General features: G+C 38.1%; 1 protein-coding gene across 2 annotated transcripts in view; it reads left to right on the top strand.

Annotated features, from left to right (window-relative positions):
• Window positions 1–20,595, top strand: part of LOC124544910 — a 177,710-nt gene that overhangs the window by 27,540 nt on the left and 129,575 nt on the right. For both annotated transcript variants that reach the window (XM_047123657.1, XM_047123650.1), the window contains exon 3: window positions 12,166–12,246. In XM_047123657.1, coding sequence (XP_046979613.1) covers window positions 12,166–12,246 — 81 coding nt within the window. The remainder of the gene's footprint in view (window positions 1–12,165; window positions 12,247–20,595) is intronic.

Below are 20,595 nucleotides of genomic sequence, written 5' to 3'. Positions count from 1 at the left end.
TGTGCCAAGCAAGATCATAAGAGATGGAAAAGAGCCACCGTGGTACAACAACCGAGTTAGAAAACTGCTGCGGAAGCAAAGGGAACAGCAAACATAAACATAGCCAAAGCCTTGCAGACAAACAAAAATTACGCAAAGCAAAATGTAGTGTGAGGAGGGCTATGCGAGAGGTGTTCAATGAATTCGAAAGTAAAGTTCTATGTACTGACTTGGCAGAAAATCGTAAGAAATTTTGGTAATATGTCAAAGCGGTAGGTGGATCAAAACAAAATGTCCAGACACTCTGTGACCAAAATGGTACTGAAACAGAGGATGACAGACTAAAGGCCGAAATACTAAGTGTCTTTTTCCAAAGCTGTTTCACAGAGGAAGACTGCACTGTAGTTCTTTCTCTAGGTTGTCGCACAGATGACAAAATGGTAGATGTCGAAATAGACAACAAGAGGGATAGAGAAACAATTACAACCACTCAAAAGAGGAAAGGCCGCTGGACCTGATGGGATACCAGTTCAATTTTACACACAGTATGCGAAGGAACTTGTCCCCCTTCTTGCAGCGGTGTACTGTAGGTCTCTAGAAGAGCAGAGCGTTCCAAAGGATTGGAAAAGAGCACAGGTCATCCTCGGTTTCAAGAAGGGATGTCGAACGGATGTGCAGAACTATAGACCTACATCTCTAACGTCGATCAGTTGTAGAATTTTGGAACACGTATTATGTTCGAGTATAATGACTTTTCTGGAGACTAGAAATCTACTCTGTAGGAATCAGCATGGGTTTCGAAAAAGACGATCGTGTGAAAGCCAGCTTCCGCTATTCGTGCACGAGACTCAGAGGGCCATAGACACGGGTTCCCAGGCAGATGCCGTGTTTCTTGACTTCCGCAAGGCGTTCGATACAGTTCCCCACAGTCGTTTAATGAACAAAGTAAGAGCATATGGACTATCAGACCAATTGTGTGATTGGATTGAAGAGTTTCTAGATAATAAAACACAGCATGTCATTTTCAATGGAGAGAAGTCTTCCGAAGTAAGATTGATTTCAGGTGTACCGCAGGGGAGTGTCGGAGGACCGTTGCTATTGACAATATACATAAATGACCTTGTGGATGACATCGGAAGTTCACTGAGGCTTTTTGCAGATGATGCTGTGGTATATCGAGGGGTTGTAACAATGGAAAATTGTACTGAAATGCAGGAGGATCTGCAACGAATTGACGCATGGTGCAGGGAATGTCAATTGAATCTCAATGTAGACAAGTGCTGTGAATACATAGAAAGAAAGATCCCTTATCATTTAGCTACAATATAGCAGGTCAGCAACTGGAAGCAGTTAATTCCATAAATTATCTGGGAGTACGCATTAGGAGTGATTTAAAATGGAATGATCATATTATGTTGATCGTCGGTGAAGCAGATGCCAGACTGAGATTCATTGGAAGAATCCTAAGGAAATGCAATCCGAAAACAAAGGAAGTAGGATACAGTATGCTTGTTCGCCCACTGCTTGAATACTGCTCAGCGGTGTGGGACCCATACCAGATGGGGTTGATAGAGGAGATAGAGAAGATCCAATGGAGAGCAGCGCGCTTCATTACAGGATCATTTAGTAATCGCTAAAGCGTTACGGAGATGATAGATAAACTCCAGTGGAAGACTGCAGGAGAGACGCTCAGTAGCTCGGTACGGGCTTTTGTTGAAGTTTCGAGAACATACCTTCACCGAGGAATCAAGCATTATATTGCTCCCTCCTATGTATATCTTGTGAAGAGACCATGAGGATAAAATCAGAGAGATTAGAGCCCACACAGAGGCATACCGACAATCTTTCTTTCCACGAACAGTAAGAGACTGGAATAGAAGGGAGAACCAAAAGAGGTACTCAAAGTACCCTCCGCCACACACCGTCAGGTGGCTTGCGGAGTATGGGTGTATATGTAGAATATTGCTTGCAATTCGGTGTCTTCGAACTTTTTTGGTGATCTTCCACGTTCTTCATTTCTTACATTAAAATCATTATTTCTGAACTGTTGAAACAATCTTTTGCATGTTGCTTCTGATAGAGCATGATCACCATATGCCTCGACAACATTCGATGCGACTCTGCAGCACTTTTTTTTCAAATGAAAACAAAAAATTAATGCTTTCTGCAAATCATCACTTTCTGGTACAAAATTTGATATTGATAGCACGATGAAAACATATGGTGTTGTTTGTTCCATGACCTGATGTATACTAAATAGCTTTGACAGATGTCATACCAACCAAACAAAAAAAAAAAAGCTCTCATGAAACTTACCTTCACCTACTGTAGTAAAACGTTTAGTCAGGCATAACTTTTAATAAGCTTGGTTTTAATCAAAAGTAGTTATATTTTTGCAAGCAGCTGATCTGATTTTATAATTGGAGTAATGAGATGGAATGAAACATGACCTAATCAGTAATTGGACAGCTTCATGCCTATATTACATAAATACATGTTACAGAAAGCCAGAACCAGATTGCAAGTAAAGACAGAGAAATAAAATCATTGGCAGGCGTGTAACTAGAGCAGATGAAAATCCACCTTGCTCTGTCTCAAAGTCTGTATGTATAATCTCAAATAATAATGTTTAGTTGTACTAGCACTGTAATGGCACCTGATCAAAAGCTTCAGGTACAAACAGAAAATGGCTTACTAAAGCTTGCAAACAGAAAAGGAAAATGTGTCTTATAGCTAGAAGGAGAAAGAAACAGTCAAACATTGTAAAAACTACTGCACTGTATTAAGAAAAGTTATTAAAAAGTGCAGAAGTATTTGCATTATGTCTGAGATTAGCACCTATGATAATAAACTTAAACAATTTGGAATATTGTTAAGTTTGTTAACAAAAAGTCATAAGTAGGAAATATTTTTAATAATCCTTTTTAAGTGTTGTGGAGAAAATGGGATCCAGCTGTTCATTAGAAAATGCTAGGCTGTGTATGGAAGGGGCAATACGTATGCAATTTGATAAAATTGAAGTTCAACCAATCTCTCTTACTGAAATTAGAAAAATGATAAATTCACACAAAAGTAAAAGCTTGCATGGAATTGATGACATTTCCAACAGAGTACTAAAAGCTTGTTCCCAAAAGAGAAATTGGGTTCTCAGCCACATATGTAGTAGCTCACTGAAGCAGGACATTTTTCTGGATATACTGAAATATACTGTTGTTAAACCATTGCATAAAAAAGGGATTAGGTCTGATGCTAACAACTACCACTCAATCTCACTTCTGGCAGCTTTATCCAAAATCCTTGAAAAAGCAATGTATTCAAGGGTAGCTTCACAGATTTGTAAAAATGAAGTACTAACAAAATGTCAGTTTGCTTTTCAGAAAGGGTTTTCAACAGAAAATTCTGTATATGCTTTCACTGATCAAATATTAAATGCTCTGAATAACTGAACATCACCCATTGGGTTTTTAGTGATCTCTGAATGTGAATGTGTGAATCATGAAGTTCTTCTAGATAAGCTTAACTATTGTGGTATGTGTGGGGTCATTGCACAAATGGTTTACTTCATATTTAACTGGAATAATGCAGAAGGTGAAATTAAAAGTACAGATAGTCTACAAAAGCCAGCAGAGTCCTCTAACTGCGGAGGTATCAAGGTTCAGTCTTGGGTCCCGTACTGTTTTTAATATATATTAATGACTTGCCACTTTATATTCATGAAGATGCAAGGCTAGTTATTTTTGCTGATGATACAAGTACAGTTCTCACTCTCAACACACAACAATTAGCTGAGGAAATTGTAACTAACGTTTTTCAGAAGAATTATTAAATGGTTCTCTATAAATGGACTCTCTTTAAATTTTGAGAAAACACAGTATATAAAGTTCTGTAAAGTAAATGGCATAACACTATTGATAAATACAGACTTTGAACAGAAGTCTGTTGCTGAGGCAGAATATTCAAAATTCCTGGGTGTGTTCATTGATGAGAAATTGAATTGGAAGAAATACGTTGATGATCTACTGAAATGTTTAGGTTTACTTTACTATTAGGGATATTGCAAATTTTGGTGATAAACATACCAGTAAATTAGCCTACCATGCTTATTTTCATTCACTGCTTTCATATGGTATCATATTTTGGGCCAATTCGTCATAAAGGGAAGAAATATTCATTGGACAAAAGCATTTAATTAAAATAGTAGTTGGAGCCCACTCAAGATCATGTTGCAGACATTTATTAACTCTGGATATTCACAGTCCCTTTGTAATACATATATTCACTTACGAAATTTGTTAGTAATAACCCATCCCAATTCAAAAATAATAGCAAAGTGCATAGCTACAACACTAGAAGAAAGAAAGAATGATGTTCACTATTCTGGGTTAAATCTGACATTGGCACAGAAAGGGTTGAATTATGCTGCCACAAAAATTTCTGGTCATTTACCAAATAGCATTAAAAGTCTGACTGACAGCCAGCCAACATTTAAAAACAAATTAAAAGAATTTCTGAATGGCAACTCCTTCTGCTCAATAGATGGAGGAGAAAAAAAGGATTACAGGGTGTAACAAAAACTTATGCTTATCATTGTCTGAAAATTATTTTGAGCAGTTACGTCATGAGCCCATGGGAATAACAAACGGTTGTGAAAACACACTTACCACCTTTTAGCAACATAAATCCTGATCTAGTAATGAGCATAAGAATGGATACAGGGATTAGTGAGCACAGGGTCGTCATAGTGACACTGAATATTGTAACTCCCAAATCCTCCAAAAGTAAACAAAAAATATAGCTATTCAAAAAAGCAGATAAAAATTCACTTGACATCTTCCTGAGAGACAATCTCCACTCCTTTCAAATTAGCAATATACCAGTAAGTGTAGACCAGATGTGGCTTGAATTCAAAGAAATAGTATCGACAGCAATTGAGAGAATGATACCAAATAAATTAACGAACGACGGAGCTGATCCTCCCTAGTACACAAAATGTGTCATAACACTGTTGCAGAAACAATGAAAAAAGCACGCCAAATTTAAACAAACACAAAATCTCCAGGATTGGCAATTGTTTACAGAAGCCTGAAATTTAGCACGGACTTTAATGTGAGATTCTTATAATGGTTTCCACAGTGAAATTTTGTCACGAAACCTGGCAGAAAATCCAAAGAGAGTCTGGTCATATTTAAAGTGTGCTAGCGGCAAGATACGATCAGTGCCTTCTCTGCACAATAGCAATGGAATCTACGACAGCGCTGCAAAAGCAGAGTTACTAAACACAGCCTTCTGAAATTACTTCACCAAAGAAGATGAAGTAAATACTCCAGAATTCGAATCACGAACAGCTGCCGACACGAGTAACTTAGAAATAGATATCCCTGGAGTAGTGAAGCAACTTAAATCACTTAATAAAAGCAAGTCTTTCGGTCCAGACTATGTACCAGTTAGGTTCCTTTCAGAGTATGTTGATGCAGTAGCTACATACTTAACAATCATATACAACTGCTCGCTCTTCGAAAGATCCGTACCCAAAGACTAGAAAGTTGCGCAGGTCACACCAATATTCAAGAAAGGTAGTAAGAGTAAGCCACTAAATTACAGGCTCATATCATTAACATCGATTTGCAGCACTATTTTGGAATGTATATTGTCGCAGAAGAAGCTGAGTAGCACAGTCACCGTGGTGTAAGTTTATGATACTAGACTGTTGCATGGAGGGTCGTGAGTTCAAAACTCACCTGAACTGTAAAATTTTAATTTCTATTTTTTGGTTTGAGTACATTGTAGAAGTATCCATAAATGTCAAGAATCGTTGTACTGGAATGTTCTGTAACTGTATATATACCGTATGTGTTCTGGCCAGAGGCAGTTCGCTGCGTGCTCTTGTATATGCAAGTGCTGAATAAACCTTCATTAAGTGAAGTTAGTGTTCATCATTCATCTAATTACACCTTGTTCTATGCAACGTTATTCTGGTGGAGTAGCTGGGTATTGGAACTTGTGATAGCGCACATTATCGACGACACTGTGGCTCCCATCAGACCACGACTGAGCAGTGTAGATAGGTAGCAGCAGTGTGCGGCCACTTCAGTTGTAGTAAAAATGGTGTCAGGACAATAGGAAACATTTTGTGTTCTACATTTTGCACAGTGTAGGTCAGTAATAACTGTTCTGCGTGACTTTCATACTAGGTTTGGTGTGGAATCTCCTACAGCATAGAGCATTAGATGATGACATGAACAGTTCCAAGAAACAGGTTGTTTGTGTAAAGGCAAATCACCAGGCCATCCCCGAGTGACTGAAGGAGACGTCGAACGCATCTGCCATAGTTTCGCAAGGTGTCTACAGAAATCTGTTTGCTGTGCAGCTCGACAGCTTAACATGCTCCCAATGCCCTTCTGGTGTGTGTTGTGTTGCTAATTACACAAGAAACCATACAAAATTCAACTATTGCAAGCTGTTCATGAAGGTGACAAACAACAATGTGTGGAGTTCTGTAATTTCATTCTTGGCAACATGGAGGATGGCAGTTTTCTTCCATGCTTAGTGTTTAGTGACAAGGCAACATTCCATTTAAATGGAAAGGTGAACCATCATAATGTGAGGACATGGTGTATAGAACAACCACATGAAGCGGTGCAACACACTCTGCAAAATTTAATGTGTTTTGTGCAGTTACACAGGAAAAGGCGTATGGTGTATTTTTCTTTGCCAAGAATACTGTTACAGCAAGCACATATCTTGATTTGCTTGAGAATTTTTTTCCCCACAGTTAGCGACTCATTCAAATGACTTCATTTACCTACAGGATGGGGAACTGCCATACTGGCATGTGGATGTGCAGTAATTTTTAAATCAAAGGATTACTGAACAATTGGTTAGTTACACTGGACCAAATGATTCAGCCTTACATTACTGGCCTCCAAGGTCACCGGACCTGACTGTGTGTGATTATTTCTTGTGGGGGTTTATAAAAGACTGTTTATTTGTCTCCATTATCAACAACAATGAATGAACTGAGACATTGCATAACAGCAGCTGTGGAAGCTGTAACTCAAGACATGCTCGCTGCAGTGTGGGAACAATTTGAATACTGCATTGACATATGCTGTGCTTCTCAAGGGGGGCCATATTCAAGATCTATGAAAAAGTATTGGGGGGGGGGACTGTTTGAGTTTCCCGTTCATCAAAAAGCAAAACTAATTGTATATTTGTTTTAGCTTCAGAAATATAGATGTACCAAATTGGATGATTCTTTTTAATACGCCCTGTAAATTAATGACCTTCCAGACAGTATTAATAGTAACCTCAGACTTTTTGCAGACGATGCAGTTATCTGTAATGAAGTACTGTCTGAAAGAAGCTGCATAAATATTCAGCCGGATCTTGATAAGATTTCAAAGTGGTGTAAAGATTGGCAATTTGCTTTAAATGTTCAAAAATATAAAATTGTGTACTTAATAAAAAAAAAATTAAAAAAAAAAACACATTATCCTATGACTAGAATATCAGCAAGTCACTGTTGGAATCTGCCAACTTAAACAAATAACTGGGTGTAACACTTTGTAGGGATATGACAAATGAATGATCACATAGGATAAAGCAGAGGGTAGACTTCATTTTATTAGTAGAATACTAGAGAAGTGCAACCAGTCTACATAGGAGATTGCTTACAAATAAGTTGTGCAATCAGTTCTAGAATGTTGCCCAAGTGTGTGGGACTCTTATCAAATTGAACATATACAGAGAAGGACAACATGAGTGATCACAGGTTGATTTGATCTGTGGGCGAATGTTAGAGCAGTGCTGAAGGAACAGAACTGGAAGACTCTTGAAGATAGCCATAAACTATCCCAAGGAAGTCTATTAACAAAACATAAAATGATGACTCAAGGAATATACTACAACCCCTATATATAGTTCACATAGGGATCGTGAGAATAAGAGTAGAATAATTACTGCACATAGAGAGGCATATCATTCTTTCTGCTTTCCATAAGTGAATGGAATGGGAAGACACTCTAACAACTAGTACAATGGGACACACCTTCTGCCATGCACTTCATGATGGTTTGCAGAGTACATATGTAGAAAGGTAATTCTGGCAAGTTTTAGTTTTCCAGGTTTTTCTTTAGAAACTGTGTTATAGATCACAATGTCTCTGTAAGTTGGAGGGCTTTCGAATTTTAATGCATGCATGGGCTGGTTAAAACACTTTCAGTCAAGACATGACACTAGTGAGCTTCTAACACAAGGAGAAAAACTGTCTGCTAATTGTTTAAAATCAAACTAAGGGATGTATTGAGGGGAGAAGATTACGCTCTCGAAAACATTTATAATGTTGTCAAAATTGGGCTCAGTTGGAAATCTTTCCCAAGAAAAACTGTTGCTTCACTTTGTGAATTGGCAGTAAGTGGTCCTAAAATAGGCAAGGATCATATTACTGCTTCAGTTTGTGCTAATATTACTGGTAGCCACCAATTGCCTATACGTGTCATTGGTTGCGATGCCTATTGTTTATGTCTCACAAAAGAGCGTCTGGATGGACAGTGTGATTTCCACAGAATGGTGTATGGAAGACTATGAACCCACTGTAAAAGCTCATCAGTTACACTGTGTGGTTATAATTAAATTGATAGTGTTCTGAGTGTTGCAGTGTGGGCTGTATACATCATAGGGTAATGAAACATCATAGGTATTTTCATTAATCGGTGCACTCTCAGTTATCAAACACATGGTAACTGTAGCTCTGGCAGTTAATTACGATATGATCAGAAGCGTGCAGTATTGTCTCCTGACCTAGCAGCGTGGTTGACAGTTGCTTGCAGCATATCCAGTGCTGTCAAAGCAATATATCATCATATGCTATCCTTCAAATCAGAAAGAGTTCGGATATATCCCTGATAGCCATAATCTGTCATATAGCCCCCACCGCCCTGCCCAGCCGGAAGTCTCATGGATTTAGATTGGTGGATCTGAAAGGCTACACATCTTGAAATTGCTTAAAGATGGCACAGTTATTACTGAAAATTTCTTGAAACAAAACTTTCACGTGGCAAGCGACATATGGTGTTAATCCATCTTGCCTGAAAATAGTGGTATGGACACAGTTGCATTATTGCAAAGCTGTAATCATGTGTTGCACAAGGAGATCCTTGTAACTTGTTCATGTCACTGTATGTCTAATAGCCATGAGGGGTCAAAAAAAAAAAGGTTGTGAAACCGCACCACACAATCACATAAGCTGAATGCAGTGGTTGTTCCTTTACCAGGTAGACCCAAATATGACAGTTCTGTGCTTTCACAACACTATGCAGAGTAAAGTGTACCTCATATGATCAAAGAATATTTCTGGCTACATGTCATCCATTTCCACGCGTGCCAAAAAATGAAGGCCACAGTCACAACATTGTATCCTACCTTGGAGCTTCATTTGGTGCACATTCGACACTTGTAGGGATACCAGTGTAAAACGCACTGCAAAATCTTTTGAACTGTTGACCAGGGGGGGAGAGAATTCCTGTGACACATGGTAAGCACTGGCGGCATGGTCTCGGCTACAGTGACAACCATTTCATCAACAACTGCCATGGGAATGGGCCACCTCCTTCTCCCTGCTGCACCACCTAATTCACCTGTTTCTTCAGATTTCTTGATCATATTCTTAAGCTGATGTATTGATGTGAGCCAACTTTGCAGCTGTTTCTGTCAGCATTATTCCCAGAATGCAGCACAGCTAGTGCTGCTGTCCTGATGAAACAGATTTACCAGTAGCACACGGTTTTGCTTCTCAATAGCCATTGTGTTTCATATGGAAAACATCAAACTTCTTAACCCTTTACACAAACAGTTACTTCATGAAAGAAATCAACACTCGCTGCTGAGTGACAGTGTACTGGCATCAAAAGTGGAAACATTTCTTATTCTGACTGCTTAAAGTGCTATATTTTCACCTGGTGACAGAAAGTGCAATTATTATTATTATTATTATTATTATTATTATTATTAATTTTTTTCTTTTTTTTATCAGCACTCCATGAGCACACCAATTAATGAACAGTTCTACAATGTTAGCGTCCTGAGATCTATATAGCCCACACTGCAGCACTTGCAACAGATTCAGCTTAATTACAACCACACAGTAGAATGGCAAAAGGGAGAGGACATTACTGCTCTGTACAACACACCAACTCAGCCATCGGAAGGACGGCGGTTCAATCCCGCGTCCGGCCATCCTGATTTAGGTTTTCCGTGATTTCCCTAAATCACTCCAGGCAAATGCCGGGATGGTTCCTCTGAAAGGGCACGGCCGACTTCCTTCCCCATCCTTCCCTAATCCGATGAGACCGATGACCACGCTGTCTGGTCTCCTTCCCCAAACCAACCAACCAACCAACCAACTCGGCCATCATGTGATATCATAAATGAAAAGGACGAGTTCATAAAAGTGATTTTTCTTTCACGTAATATAACCCCCATATTACAGTCCATGGATCAAGGTGTTATTGAGACTTTCAGACAGTATCCAGAAGAGAGTTGTTACATAAGTTATAATTAGAAAGAGAAGTGAGAAGAAAGCCTGTTAAGAAATCATAAAAATATTGATTTTGAAGATGTTTTCTACATGATCAGAGCAGCATGGGATGATGTAAAGGAACAGAATTTGAAAAAAGTCGAATAAAATTTTGGGTATAGCAGAAAGTTCTCAAAGGCTAATTGAAAATGATGAACAGTGTGATATGTCTGAAATGCTGATTATGCTAAAAGAACTCAGTTGCCATGAATCTGATGAATAAGCTATTCAGAAATGGATGAGTGTCTACAATGCAGATCCATGATACCAAACCATGCAGAATAACCAAATTGCAAACTTCTCATCAACTAGTGGTCCAAAAATGAAGATGAAAATATACTGCCTGTTTCTGAATCATTTAGATGTTGAGATACTGCCTTGCAGTGGATTGAAGCTCAGGTTGAAAGCGACCAGTATAGGACGTGTGTCCTGAAAAAGTTTGTGACTTAGCTGCTCAAAGGTGGGAAGGCTTGCTCAGACAGATCAAAATTAAAGAATTTTTTAAGCATTAATTAATTACATATGTATTGTACATGCAAAATGCGTATGTATTATATATTTTTTTGTTTTTTGTGCTGTAAGACGTGCTTTCCTACTGTACTTGCCTTCGCAGTAATAGAAGAGATTCGTGTTGTTACATGTAGTTTTTATTGATGAATAAAATTATATAGTTCAATTATCTGAATAAACATGTTTTCTGAACACACATTCCCCAGTTGATATAATCAACACTCTACTGTATAAAATATGTGTCATGCTTATTCATTCTTTTTACGCCTGTCGTTAGATTTCTAGCCATTGTATTCACAGATAGATTCACAAAATTTTGCAATGTAAATAAATTGTTCACAAAAATTAGTATGACTTTATTTTTTCACTGTGGGTGTGAACGCTGAAGAGAACATCGTCTTTACTCAGAGCTAACAAACTTTCTCAGTGCTGCAGCTCGACAAGTCTTGTAGCTCCCAGGAAGGACATTATTCTAAGGATTAATGATGATTTTGATCATGTTTGTGTCTCTGTCAACCACTCGATGCACTATAGGTAAAATAATTTACTGATTTGTATCGGAGACATGAAGTGATACAAAGTGCAGAAGTTACTGTACTTAATTATTTAAGATCATTCGGCATATGTTTTTGCAGTTTTACTTTTCAACTGTATATGCATCCAAAAATATGGAAGATTTTACCACACAGAAACAGTTTAACTGGAAAAACAGCTACTTTTTTGTTAGTAGGATTCTTTCTGTTAATGAAGATATTAATTTACAAAAACATTTAGCATATAGATGACAGTTTTGCAAATGCATGTATACAGATAATTTAATAATGACTTGAGCAGTTGGCATTAATTATAGTTGTTAGTATGGCAGTCAGAAAATTTGTCAAACCTGCTTCTGTTCGTTAATGGTGTTCTTGACTTGGTAAAATGGCCTGAAGGTTCTTTTTAATGATTTTGTTCTACTCGTTAAATAATGTGATTGGATCCATGTCATAAGATACAAACCAAAATTTAATAATGATCCACACAGTCTTTAAGCTAACTCATTTTAGTTTTTTGAATGTGTTAACTGTTTCTTACAATGAATTTTGTTTTCTTTTTTTATGCAGGCTTGGAAAAAAACCTGACTGTTCAAATGTGGATCCATTGGAAGTACTTAAAGGTATTGCATCATGGCCAAAAAATATGAGGTAAGAAAACTGCCATCAAATGGTTATAGCAGAAGTTATGACAATTTATCCCGTGAACAACTGACCAAAAAATCAGTACTGCCAAGAAAAGTGAAAAGATGCTCTTTAAATTTTCTCAGTTTGATATCACAATGATAAAATGATGACTCAGTTGTAATGGATGTTTGTCGCACTCCAATGGTGGTGATTGAGGCTTCTTATGGTTTTGCAGTATCTTCGTGGTTAAGACAGAATTTTCTCAAAGTGATCATTGTTGGTACAATTATCGGAGTGACCATGGCTGTTACATTCCTATATGCACCCTAAAAATATTCTGTCCATTTTCTGTTTTTCAGTCAAGTTTCTTTTAACATTAATATAATGTTGCCTCAACCCCTGCTTCATCCAGTGTTTAGCTCAGTAGAGGACTTCGTATTATTAGTCAGAGGTATTTTCTTCCAGAAGCTGACTTTATTTTATTTATTATTATTTTTATTATCTCAGACATTCACTTCTTTTTTGAATGTCTTTTGGTGTTCTCTCCGACATTCTTTTATTTTAAATGAGTTTTTTGTTGTCGTCCAAGACTAGTTTGATGCAGCTCATTGTGCTAGTCTATCCTGTGCAGGCCTCTTCAGCTCTGCGTAACTGCTGCAACATATATCCATTTAAAAATACTTATTGTATTCAAGTCTAGGTCTCCCTTTACAATTTTTATCGCCATACTCTCTTCCATTACCAAACTGACGATTCCTTGATTCCTCAGAATCTGTCCTAGTCAAGTTGTACCATAAATTTCATTTTTTTCTCCATTTCATTATCTCATTTGATATTCAATCTACCCATCTAATTTTCTTAAAGACTTCATTTTCACCACTGACTGTACGTTTATTAAAAATTCACTATTGCAATTTCGACATTGTGGCCATTTTCAAATAGGTAACAGGTGCTGCAAGCACAGGAGTAGTCATTAGTAAAAGCAATACAATTGATATGAGCCTCTTAGTGCTCATGTCAGCCTTAGTCACATACACCATCGTTTTACAACTAAGGCTGACATGATCACTAGGGGCTCATATCATTTTTTATTGCTTTTGCCGATGACTACTGCTATGCTTGCAACATTTGTTACCTACTTGAAAATGGCCACAACGTCGAAATTGCAATAGGAATTTTGAATGAATGTACAGTCAGTGGCGAAACTGAAGTCTTTTAAAGAAAAAAAATTTGAGATTGTGAACTCACAACATACACAGTTTTGTACCCATCTGATCTTCAGCAGTCTTCTTTAGCCCTGGAAGATATTATTGTGTAATCAGGTTTGCATTTAGTTTCATATCATTATGGCTGACTTTAAAACAGTTCATACATTTTGATGACAGCTTATTAAAAAAGTAATACACTGTGTAGTTTTAAATTCTTCATTATTTCCATTGTAGTACATTGTGATATATCGCAAAGTCAACTGAAGAGCTGTTCATCAGACCAAATTAGTTACCTTCAGGCACGACTCAATTATATCATGACATTTGGAATTCCCTTAAGCTGTTTTTGCTATTCCATGGATTTATCTTCTAGATTTTGTTACAAACTGAGTTCATGGTTATTTTGTAGAACTTTGTATTTCATTAATCCTGTTTTCATTTGAAGATGGAACAATAGCTGAAAGGGACTGGGATGGATTAGCAAATTTGTCTTATTGAAAGGAATAATATTGGCATTTGCTTGAAGAGGTTTAGGGATACTCTCTCTCCCTCCCCCTCCTCCTTTCTCCCCCCCTCCCACTCTCTCTCTCTCTCTCTCACACACACACACGCACGCTGTCAAGTAGCTCCTCAATTGACCTCGAAGGGCTGAGTGCACCCTGCTTGCCAACAGTGCTCGGCTGACCCAGACGGTCACCCAGCCAAGTGCTAGCCAAAATTGACAGCACTTATTTTCGGTGATCTGACAGGAACTGACATTATCACTGTGGCAAAGCCGTTGGCAGTTTAGGGATACTGAAAACCTAAATTTGACTTCAGCATATGACAAACACGAGTCTAGAATTTTAAACACTACTCCAACTCACCTGGTATGGATGCTTAGTTATACACGTGACTGGAGTTGTAAGAAATACTCAGGCGGCAAAATTTCTTGTCTGCTCCAACTTCATGAGTACGTGCTAAGTTATACTGTACATTCACTCAGCAATGAGACAAGTCTAGAGTATTGACGTCTTTCTACTATGCTTAGAAATTCAGGGGAAGATGGTTTCATTCTGCAGCACATGAGGACAGGTAAAAATTGTAACTCTACAGCTACCATTCCAACAGAGGTCAAGTGCACAACCTGTTAAATGGCTCATCTGTACGGGGGTTTTGTTGCACACCATTGCATTATGCCCTCTCATAACTGAATAATGATTATTAAGGTGGCCTAAGATATCAGTCAGACACTGATATATAAGACATGAGTAATTAATAAAATAGAAATTTAAGGCTATGGTCCGTGGGGTATTAATGTATGTTTAGCACACGTTTGAATTATACTGTTGCTTTATTCACAAAAGACAACTTTGATATGAGTGATGGTTACAAATACTATACACAACGGTGAAACAGAATCTGAAATAATTCTAGCAGAGCAGCTGAAGGCAAGTAAACAGTTCTGCAAGTTGCACAAAGTCCACACTTCAAAGTCTCAGATTGCAAACTGCCACACCAAAGACTTAACTTCCAAATAATACTATAGGCTACAGTAACAGTAATATTCCTACCTTAGAACTCAAGCACATGCATCCCACAGGCTGTTGTAGCCCACCTTACCTGCACAGCTCCCACCCATCTCTGCCTTGCATGTTCTGTCCCGAGTTTTATTACATGACACACTACTCTATTCAAATTAATATCCATATAGTGATCATCCCCCCATGAACCATAGACCTTGCCGTTGGTGGGGAGGCTTGCGTGCCTCAAGCACATGCATCCACAGGCTGTTGTGGGATATTATTCAGATAGTGAAGGGAGACAAAAATTTAATAGTCATGGGTGACTGGAATTCGATAGTAGGAAAAGGAAGAGAAGGAAACGTAGTAGGTGAATATGGATTGGGGGTAAGAAATGAAAGAGGAAGACGCCTGGTGGAATTTTGCACAGAGCACAACTTAATCATAGCTAACACTTGGTTCAAGAATCATAAAAGAAGGTTGTATACGTGGAAGAAGCCTGGAGATATAGACAGGTTTCACATAGATTATATAATGGTAAGACAGAGATTTAGGAACCAGGTTTTAAATTGTAAGACATTTCCAGGGGCAGATGTGGACTCTGACCACAATCTATTGGTTATGAACTGTAGATTAAAACTGAAGAAACTGCAAAAAGGTGGGAATTTAAGGAGATGGGACCTGGATAATCTGACTAAACCAGAGGTTGTACAGAGTTTCAGGGAGAGCATAAGGGAACAATTGACAAGAATGGGGGGAAAAGTACAGTAGAAGAAGAATGGGTAGCTTTGAGGGATGAAGTAGTGAAGGCAGCAGAGGATCAAGTAGGTAAAAAGACGAGGGCTAGTAGAAATCCTTGGGTGACAGAAGAAATATTGAATTTAATTGACGAAAGGAGAAAATATAAAAATGCAGTAAATGAAGCAGGCAAAAAGGAATACAAACGTCTCAAAAATGAGATTGACAGGAAGTGCAAAATGGCTAAGCAGGGATGGCTAGAGGACAAATGTAAGGATGTAGAGGCTTATCTCACTAGGGGTAAGATAGATACTGCCTACAGGAAAATTAAAGATACCTTTGGAGAAAAGAGAACCACTTGTATGAATATCAAGAGCTCAGATGGAAACCCAGTTCTAAGCAAAGAAGGGAAAGCAGAATGGTGGAAGGTGTATATAGAGGGTCTATACAAGGGCGATGTACTTGAGGGCAATGTTATAGAAATGGAAGAGGATGTAGATGGAGATGAAATGGGAGATATGATACTGCGTGCGGAGTTTGATATAGCATTGAAAGACCTAAGTTGAAACAAGGCCTCGGGAGTAGACAACATTCCATTAGAACTACTGACAGCCTTGGGAGAGCCAGTCCTGACAAAACTACCATCTGGTGAGCAAAATGTATGAGACAGGCAAAATACCCTCAGACTTCAAGAAGAATATAATAATTCCAATCCCAATGAAAGCAGGCGTTGACAGATATGAAAATTACCGAAATATCAGTTTAATAAGTCACGGCTGCAAAATACTAATGCGAATTCTTACAGACGAATGGAAAAACTGGTAGAAGCCGACCTCGGGGAAGCTCAGTTTGGATTCCGTAGAAATATAGGAACATGTGAGGCAATACTGACCCTACGACTTATTTTAGAAGCTAGATTAAGAAAAGGCAAACCTACGTTTCTAGCATTTGTAGACCTAGAGAAAGCTTTTGACAATGTGACTGCAATACTCTCTTTCAAATTCTGAAGGTGGCAGGGGTAAAATACAGGGAGCAAAAGGCTATTTACAATTTGTACAGAAACCAGATGGCAGTTATTAGAGTCGAGGGACATGAAAGGGAAGCAGTGGTTGGGAAGGGAGTGAGACAGGGTTGTACCCTCTCACCGATGTTGTTCAATCTGTGTATTGAGCAAGCAGTAAAGGAAACAAAAGAAAAATTCGGAGTAGGTATTAAAATCCATGGAGAAGAAATAAAATCTTTGAGGTTCGCCGATGACATTGTAATTCTGTCAGAGACAGCAAAGGACTTGGAAGAGCAGTTGAATGGAATGGACAGTGTCTTGAAAAGAGGGTGTAAGATGAACATCAACAAAAGCAAAATGAGGATAATGGAATGTAGTCGAATTAAGTCAGGTGATGCTGAGGGAATTAGATTAGGAAATGAGACACTTAAAGTAGTAAAGGAGTTTTGCTATTTGGGGAGCAAAATAACTGATGATGGTCGAAGTAGAGAGGGTATAAAATGTAGACTGGCAATGGCAAGGAAATCGTTTCTGAAGAAGAGAAATTTGTTAACATCGAGCATAGATTTAAGTGTCAGGAAGTCGTTTCTGAAAGTATTTGTATGGAGTGTAGCCATGTATGGAAGTGAAACATGGACGATGAATAGTTTGGACAAGAAGAGAATAGAAGCTTTCGAAATGTGGTGCTACAGAAGGATGCTAAAGCTTAGATGGGTAGATCAGATAACTAATGAGAAGATACTGAATAGGATTGGGGAGAAGAGGAGTTTGTGGTACAACTTGACTAGAAGAAGGGATCCGTTGGTAGGACATGTTCTGAGGCATCAAGGGATCACCAATTTAGTATTGGAGGGCAGCGTGGAGGGTAAAAATCGTAGAGGCAGACCAAGAGATGAATACACTAAGCAGATTCAGAAGGATGTAGGCTGCAGTAGGTACTGGGAGTTGAAGAAGCTTGCACAGGATAGAGTGGCATGGAGAGCTGCATCAAACCAGTCTCAGGACTGAAGACCACAACAACAACATAGTGATCATACATATTTACAACAATTTTTTATAATTTTCAAGTATTTGAACTGAATACATTACACAGTTCTATACACTATTATTATTATCATATACTATTATATTTTTTGTCACTGTTATTTCTATTAAACACATTGCAGAAACTAGAATAGCAATTGCTTGTCAAAACAACTGCTTCATTTTTGTATTGGATTTTTAGGCTCAGTTCCCATGTGTACAGAAAAATAATGAATTAAGGATGGGTCCACCTTTCTGCAAGTACACAGAATACTGTTTTGCTGTAACATCCAAACATGTTGCACCAAAATTGTGGAATCCTCAGTGTTTTATTTTTTTAATACATACAAGTACATAATGCAACATATTTTCTAATCTAAACATAATCTGCATTTATGTATTTCAGAAAAATAAAAAAAGACACACTGAGGATGCCACAACTATGGTGAAACATGTTTGGTTGTTAAAACAAAACTGTATTTTGTGTACCTGCAAAACTACTCCTTAATTCACTGCAAATGCAGTAATCCTTAATTCATTGACTAGTTTATTCTTTCTTGCCTGTTTCACATTATGTTATTCAAATTTCTCTAAGATTATTAATATGTACATATATTATTAAACAAACATAGGAAACTGAATATCTGTACAGTCAGTTCAAATTGCCCACACAGAAGTTTTAATGTCTTTATATGTTTGCGGCTAACTCCGTTTTAGACATACAGTTCCACCCCTACCCCTGTTTGCTGCACCCACCTGAGTTACACGGCAGATGACAATACCATAGCCATCAAATCAGTCATTATATAACCACTTGTAATCTTACATATACCCACTTTGTGGAGAAATTACCTTTGTAATGGCTACATGAAGTAGCACCAAACACTGCCTCACTTGTATTACTGGAAATAACAGATAATTATTAGAATATAACACCTCTGCATGAATCAGTTATATGACATAACATAAATAACACACTTATAAACAATTCTATTCAGATCAAGTCATTCAATTATGTCTAATATAATCACTAGTTCACTTGCCCCTTTTGAACACTTCTCTCACACCGCACCAACACTAATTTTGCAGCAACTCTACGTTGCCAGTGGTCACTGCAGGTCGAGACTGTCAGTTCTTGCTTTAGTTCTCTGCAGATTGTCTTCCACCTACTCGTGCTCACAGGCAGTATTGTTGTGTTTCTACTGCCTGCCAAACCATCTGACAACATGACAAGCTTCCCAAATCAGTGATAGCTCAGGTAGGTAGACCCATGACCCAACGGTGATCAAGATGCAGTATAACCTCACTTTAATGTTCCTGGTATTAACGTTTTCCCACCATTTATGACATTTTTTATCACTTCTGTCCAATTTCCTAAGTCCACAATGGTAATTCACACCCGATTTTGTGTCAACATATTCATAATTTTCCCACAATTTGTGCTTTAAGAAAAAATGTCTGTGGAGAAAAAACTGACATAAAATGGCACTGGTGTGACGTTGGGCGTCTCATAGTGGTTACAAACATTACATGGTTAAGTTTCGTGACACAAGGGTGCTCTACTCAGCAGATTTGAACTGATAAATGTGTAAAAGTTAGAAAAATTTGTGGAGTATCTCCTGTCAGTGCCAAATTCTATCCGGCATGGTGGCCGATGGGAGAAACTAGGTTTGTTCAAATAAAGATATCGTGACCCATCACAACAATTTCCAAACTGTCTCCACTGCACATGCACAGTTCCATGATTGTTGTGATCGTCGTGACACCTTTGTCAAACCATATTTAACGTGTTTCGTCGTTTGGCCATTTGTAGTGCTGGTTGATACCTTCACTCACTTAGCATTGGTGAAATGTTTTTGGATAAACAGTGGCAATTGCTCACATTGTTTGCTTGTGTAGCAGCACAAAAAACACACACATAAATACTCTGCACTTGACAATGAGGATAGATTCTCTGATAAGTTTTGCTCAGCATAGGTCTATAGTTTTGTGCATCTGTTCGACGACCCTTCTTGAAGACTGGGACTACCTGTGCTCTTTTCCAATCATTTGGAACCTTCCGTTCCTCTAGAGACTTGCGGTACACGACTGTTAAAAGGGGGGGCAAGTTCTTTCGCCCCCCTTCTTTTGCCCCCCTTCTAACAGCCGTGTACCGCAAGTCTCTAGAGGAACGGAAGGTTCCAAATGATTGGAAAAGAGCACAGGTAGTCCCAGTCTTCAAGAAGGGTCGTCGAGCAGATGCGCAAAACTATAGACCTATGCTGAGCAAAACTTATCAAAGAATCTATCCTCATTGTCAAGTGCAGAGTATTTATGTGTGTGTTTTTTGTGCTGCTACACAAACAAACAATGTGAGTGAAGACTAGTGTGAGTGTGGTTTTCTATGTAACTGAGGGCCAACAGTACCTGATAACCTCAAATAGATGACTACAGTGCAAGGGTTGCAGAACAACACGTATGAAAATACCACACAAAATACTTATGTAGATATTTGTACCTGACAACAACAAAAAAAAAAAAAAAAAAAAAAAATTCGAAACGCATCGTGCTAATCATAAAAAAATACATAACTAATGCAGTGTTTCATTATTTAAATAATGACTGGCAGCTGCATGTTTTCCAGAAACATTGATTACGATGCATGAAATTGAGTAGGACGGTTCTACCTCCCAGATAGTTATCAGTTCCAGTTACAACAGTGGTTTTTATTAGATAATAAACGAGTCCCTGACAATTATTTTGATCCTGTTATGTACATATCTCATAAATAAAGTACAAAAACACAAGGGGGTATCCTATACATAACTTTTACAATTTAAAATGGTTTTTCCCACATTTTACACCATTTTATTTGAAGTCCTTGGAAAATGTAAAAGCGGGGCTTCACTGTATATCAGCC

Source organism: Schistocerca americana, chromosome 1, assembly GCF_021461395.2.
Source record: "Schistocerca americana isolate TAMUIC-IGC-003095 chromosome 1, iqSchAmer2.1, whole genome shotgun sequence".
NCBI lineage: Eukaryota > Metazoa > Arthropoda > Insecta > Orthoptera > Acrididae > Schistocerca > Schistocerca americana.
This window is presented reverse-complemented; position numbering and strand designations above follow the sequence as displayed.